Source organism: Galeopterus variegatus, unplaced genomic scaffold (assembly GCF_000696425.1).
Source record: "Galeopterus variegatus unplaced genomic scaffold, G_variegatus-3.0.2 Scaffold3013, whole genome shotgun sequence".
Taxonomy (NCBI): Eukaryota; Metazoa; Chordata; class Mammalia; order Dermoptera; family Cynocephalidae; genus Galeopterus; species Galeopterus variegatus.
In genome coordinates this window covers 134909-141034 of record NW_007729124.1, presented here as the reverse complement: position 1 = coordinate 141034, position 6126 = coordinate 134909, and the positions used below count along the sequence as shown (strand labels likewise).

At 54.6% G+C, this 6126-nt stretch overlaps 1 protein-coding gene across 1 annotated transcript in view; it reads right to left on the bottom strand.

Annotated features, from left to right (window-relative positions):
* ANKMY1 (ankyrin repeat and MYND domain containing 1) overlaps window positions 1–6126 on the bottom strand; it is an 83237-nt gene that overhangs the window by 57323 nt on the left and 19788 nt on the right. Inside the window, exons 5-8 of the mRNA XM_008583719.1 lie at window positions 5853–6126; window positions 3119–3335; window positions 2642–2806; window positions 1366–1835 (exon numbers count right to left, since the gene is read on the bottom strand). Coding sequence (XP_008581941.1) covers window positions 1366–1835; window positions 2642–2806; window positions 3119–3335; window positions 5853–6126 — 1126 coding nt within the window. The remainder of the gene's footprint in view (window positions 1–1365; window positions 1836–2641; window positions 2807–3118; window positions 3336–5852) is intronic.

Here is a 6126-nt window from a genome sequence, read left to right as displayed (position 1 = left end):
AAAAAAAAAAAAACTAACAATACCAAACTCCGTTGCATGTTAACATAAATAACATACTTTTTGAAAAATTACTATATTTTCCAAAATAAAAACAACTAGTGAGAAGGTGGCGTTGTTTGACAGGTCTGCAAATCTCTTTCCTGTGTAGCTTAACAGAAGTCAGCTGGACACCCATGTCCACCCCTGTGCTCAGTTTGCTGCAATACGATGTCTGGGTTGAAGTGAACGGAGAACACCCAGCTTCCCGTGCATACAGTGGGTGCTCTGCACCCGTGGGTTCTGCACCCCTGGATTCAACCAACCACGGGCAGCAAATATTCAGAAATATCTGCGGCTGGCTGGTCAGCTCAGCTGGTTAGAGTGCAGCCTTATAACCCCAAGGTCATGGACTCGGATCCCCATACTGGCCAGCCGCTAAGAAAGACAAAACAACAACAATAAAATCACCAACTTGATGCCATTAAAAAAAAAAAAAACTGTACTGAACACACAGACTTTTTTTCTTGTCACTATTCCCTAAGGAATACGGAATAACACCCATTTACACAGCATTCCCACTGTCGTTAGGTATGAGAAGTAACCTAGAGGTGATTTAAAGTGTACGGGAGGATGTGCGCAGGTTCTGTGCAAATACTGCGCCATCTTACCGCAGGGACTTGAGCGTCCTTGGGTTTTGGTGTCTGCAGGAGGTCCTGGAACCCACCCCCGGGGGCCCCGAGGGATGACTGTATGTGGCTGCAAACAGGAGGAGTAGTTTAATAGCCTTTTCAGATAACTGTGGAGATTCTGTTCGGTACTACGTGCACACCAACCAGTGCAGTTTAGTGAGCTGCAGTGTGGAACTGGAGACCACGGCTGTGAGCTCCTTGCACTCAGCCTCTTCTTGTTGTGGGCGGATCTGCACCCGCACATGCAACTTTGCCACATCGGAACTTGGTCACGTGGGAAAAAACGGGTTCATTTGCTATACTGGTCTTTCCAATGTGGACAAATGTCATCAGAAAGTCAAACTGGTGAATGTCATCTCACCCAAAAGTCTCTAAGTCCGGGGAAGCTGTGAAGGTCTCAGTGGTGGATGTCAATGTCCAAAATTTTAACTTACACTTGAAACACGAATGTTACCACTGGCAACCAACACTGTCAGATGCCTCCTTAAAGGGGCAGGTTCACTACATTCAGTAGAACGAACAACCACAGTTGGTTGTTCTTTCAGGAGGGGGAAAAACAGGAAAGGAATGGTGGATTCTGCTTGTGACTCAAACCCTGGGGAAGTGTGTTCCCCGGGAGAGCCACCCTACTTGGTCTGCAGCAGAGGGGCATCCCCCTGACGGCGACCCACTGCCCCACCGTCCGCGCCCGACTTACTCTGCCAGCGACAGCACCATCTTCCTCATGGTGCCCCTGTCGGAGCAGCTGGTGCCAGAGGCAGGGACCATCCCCAGGCTGTGGATCTCAGCGCTCCTCTGAAGCAGGCCCTGCGGGAGCTCAACGGAGAAGCTGCGCACACACACGTTGGACTCGAAGTTGGTCTCGTTGCTGCACAGGGTGCCCCTGTCCAGGCTCCCCAGCACATCCTCAAGCCCACTCTCCATGTCGCCGACAGTGCTGTCCTTCCCCAACAGCGACTCCTGGAAGCTGCTCCTCAGATCTAGGGACTCGGGAGACAGCTGGATGTCCTGGGAGAGCGCATCCTCCTCAGCACCCGCCACCTGCAGCTGCTGCCTCGGTTCCCGGCTGCCCTGTGCAGGCACGTGCACCTCGCCATGGAGGGACTCCTGGGCCATTTCGGCAAAGGAGAATGACAGGTTTGGAATGACTAGGGACTTGAGAGTTTCCTTTGGAAAGTACCAAAAAAAGTATTATCAAAAGAAAGCAGAAATTAGCGACAATCTCACTCTTGGCCCTCTTCAGCAAGAACCAGTGTTCATGGCCCAGAGCAGCCCTCAGAGCACGAGACTGCAGCCTTCTGCCAACCTGCAGAGACAGTCATTGTCACGCGGAAACCTGAGCCTGACCAGCCACCGCTGAAGTGCACGGCGTGTGTGGAGAGACCCAGGAAAAGAAGGCAACTGTCTCACTGATGGTGATTACACACGGAAATATCGTCCTCTGGATACATTAGGCTACATAAAATATACTACTAGAATTAATTTACATGCTTTACTTTTTTAACGTGGCTACTTGAAAATTTAAATTATGCCTGTGGGTCACATTGCGGCTCATGTGGCATTTCCTCCAGCTGGCACTGCTCTTGACCTGCACTTTCTGTGTTTGGGTCGGTGCAGCAGCAGCTGGTTAGAAATGCAGGTTCTCGGGCCCCACCTAGGGGGCGCTCACAATGCCGTCCTCCCTCCACCCACCTACCCTCCTCCCTTCCTGCCCACCACGGGAGGGGCAGGCCTCAGGACCCAGCCACTGTGCACGTGGCTCATAAGGGACGTGCGTGCGTCTCTCAGCATCCGTGACATCAAACTCAGGACAGCTTGGGGCTGCCCAGGCCCCCTCCCTCTTACCCTCTCCACTGGCCTGATCTTTTCATTCGCCCCTGTGAGCCTGGCCCCCACGGCAGGAGGGAGGTGGCTGGGTGGGCATGTAGGTAGGGAGATGGGCGGTGTGCGGTGTGGTGGCCACGGGGGCTGACCTGGGGCTCGGGCACGGTCCTCTCGGCCACGTTGGGCTTGAAGGAGCAGCTGGGGTAGTACAGGAGGAAGCTCATGCCAAGTGGCGTGAGGCCCTCATCCGAGCACTTGTTCACGTCGGCCCCGAAGTCCAGGAGGAGGTTGACGATGTCATTGTGACAGTGAACCTGGGTGACATGTGGACAGCAATTGGCCCTCAGCAGGGATGAGAGGGCAGGGCGCCAGTGCTCACATGCGTGTGACAGAGGATAGAAACGTCAACATGCCCCGGGCCCTCCTTTCCATCTGACCCTGCATGTCACCCTTAGGGGAGTGGGCTTGATGCTGGACGGCAGGTGTGGGCACATCAGCACCCCAAGCACCCCTGCTTAGTTCTTGTGGAGAGGGGAGTGGGCCCCACCCGTGTGAGTGTGCCACGTGGGGGACCCCCACAGGTCAGTGCTGCTTCAGGCACCTGCCGGTGGGGGATGGGGACTTACAGCGGCTGCAGCAAGCACAGTGTAGCCATTTGCATCAGCCACATCGGCACTGGCCAGGCCGTCCCTCAGAATCCCATTAATCCAATCATAGTCCCCTTCCTCAGCCTTCAGGATCATCTCCATTGAAAGGCGCTCCTTGGGCCCGCAGCTCCCAAAAGCGCCACGCTTCCCCTCCAGGATGGTGCCCATGTTCCAGCTGGTGTGAGCCTTCTTGTTCCTGGCAACACAACACAACAGGCTTCCGTCGTGCTACACTGGGCTCCAGGGCGCCCTGCACCTCCTGTGAAAAAGGGCTGCGGGTGGGCCGCCTCCCTCCGCCCCTCCTCCCCTCACTCCTCAGTCCCCTACACCGCCCAGGCCCTCTTTGTTCCCCCCACAGTCCACTCCTCCAGGCACCCTGAGCCCTGGTGGCTGCACTGCCAGCTGGTCATGGTCAGCATGGATGCTTGCAGTGGTGGGGGCGCACACCTGGCACCTGGAGTAAAGATGCTCAGGCTAAATGTCTGCAGGAACGTGCTGGCTACAAGAGGACCTTGTGCATCTCTGATTCACTGGGTCACTCCATGTGGGCTCCCACAGCAGGTGCTCAGGGTGGAAAGGAGGCTGGCACACACAAGTCCACTGCTCAGCACCAAGCACCCATGTCCCGCCCTCTGCTTGTTCACTTTACTATTTAAGAACATGCATGTACCATGGCCCATTCANGCAGCAAGCACAGTGTAGCCATTTGCATCAGCCACATCGGCACTGGCCAGGCCGTCCCTCAAAATCCCATTAATCCAATCATAGTCCCCTTCCTCGGCCTTCAGGATCATCTCCATTGAAAGGCGCTCCTTGGGCCCGCAGCTCCCAAAAGCGCCACGCTTCCCCTCCAGGATGGCGCCCATGTTCCAGCTGCTGTGAGCCTTCTTGTTCCTGGCAACACAACAGGCTTCTGTGGTGCTACACTGGGCTCCAGGGCGCCCTGCACCTCCTGTGAGAAAGGGCTGCGGGTGAGCCGCCTCCCTCCGCCCCTCCTCCCCTCACTCCTCAGTCCCCTACACCGCCCAGGCCCTCTTTGTTCCCCCCACAGTCCACTCCTCCAGGCACCCTGAGCCCTGGTGGCTGCACTGCCGGCTGGTCATGGTCAGCATGGATGCTTGCAGTGGTGGGGGCGCACACCTGGCACCTGGAGTAAAGATGCTCAGGCTAAATGTCTGCAGGAATGTGCTGGCTACAAGAGGACCTTGTGCATCTCTGATTCACTGGGTCACTCCATGTGGGCTCCCACAGCAGGTGCTCGGGGTGGAAAGGAGGCTGGCACACACAAGTCCACTGCTCAGAACCAAGCACCCACGTCCCGCCCTCTGCTTGTTCACTTTACTATTTAAGAACATGCATGTACCATGGCCCATTCACCACACTACACTGAAGCCTCCTGTGTTCATATAACCCCACTTCATGATCAAGAACCCATGGGTTTATGGGGACTTCTCTCCCCCAAAATCATCAGCAATCAGGGGCTCACTTGATATTTGCATGATAGATGGATGAGTGGGTAGATGAATGGATGGATGAATGGGTAAATGGAGGGATAGAGGGATACAGGGATGGAGGGATGGATGAATGGTTGGATGGATAAACGGGTGCCTGGATGGGTGGATGGGTTTTTGCATGGATGGATGGGCAAGTGGACAGGTGGATGTATGGATAATGGGGAGGTGGATGGGTGGATGGATGTGTGGGTGAGTGGATGGGTGGTTGCATGGATGGACAGATGGATGGATGAATAGAAGGAAGAATGGGTGGATGGATGGATGATGGCTGGGTGGATGGATGGGAGGATGATGGATGGTGGATGGATGGATAGATGGACAGGTGGATGGATGGTGGATGGATGGTTGCATGGATGGATGGAGTAGCCAAGTGTGCTCAGGAAATATGAATTCTAAGACAGTGTAGTAATATCTGAGGACATATTTTAGGAAAGGAATTAAAATGTTCTTAAATATTTTAACTTAAAAAAATTAAAGTTTTCCTTAGGTGGCCACTGACTTTCCCAGGGCTGTGGGTGGTGGGTCTTTGGAGACAGACAGAGCAACTTCATCTTTTCACGGCCTTGGAGAAGCCAGACGCCTAGCCAGCCCCGAGGCCCAACACCTGCCCTGTGTTCCACCCTTGGCTCTTGGCCAGATCTTTCATCAACACGAGACGGAAATAACAATCCCTTCTCTCCATGTCAATCCCGTGCAGGGACTTGAACCACAAAACATCGAACCGCAGACATGATCCTAGGGGCCGGGACACTAGCTATGACCTACACAAAAGGACACATACACAGGTCTCAGGGCCAGGATCGGCCCTCTGCTCCATCGACTCAAGATCTATCCTGAGCCCCATCTCCTTCCAGCCTCTGGATGTCCAACAAGCAACCTCTGACCACTCCTTCCCTCAAGAGCAGGTGTGTAGGATCCTGGGACCCCTGCTCCCTTGCGCAGTCAGCCTGGCTCCCCCATGGCTTCCCCCACTCAGGAGGCCCGTCCCGGCTCGGGAGCATGGCAGAGGCCTTCCCTCCTCCTCCATGATCAGTCACTTAAACAAGAGAAGCACAGTGACGTTAACCTGAGGAACAGCCCTTAGAGCTGCCGAGGCCCTGAGTGGCAGCCAGGCACTGGAGGACTTTGGGGACCCACCCCAAACGCACACTTGTCCATGCAGGGACATTGGGATGGAGGAGAAAGATCAGTCTGATCACCTGAACTTGTACATTTGCTTCTGGATTTTGACCAACAAAGGGGTCTCATTTGTTATAAACCAGGGCTCTTCCTCCTCAGTAAATGGAGGGGTGTCGCTGACGGCAATCCAGGCATCCAACTCTTTACGGAAAGAGCCGGTCATGGGCAGGTGACAGTTGTCGGTGGAGTAGGTGTGCATTTCCGGAGGCAGCGTTAGGTCGTCATTCAGAAGAAACTGCTTATACTCATAGAAAAAGGGGTCCTGCCCCTCGTGCAGGTCCCCCTCCAGTCTCT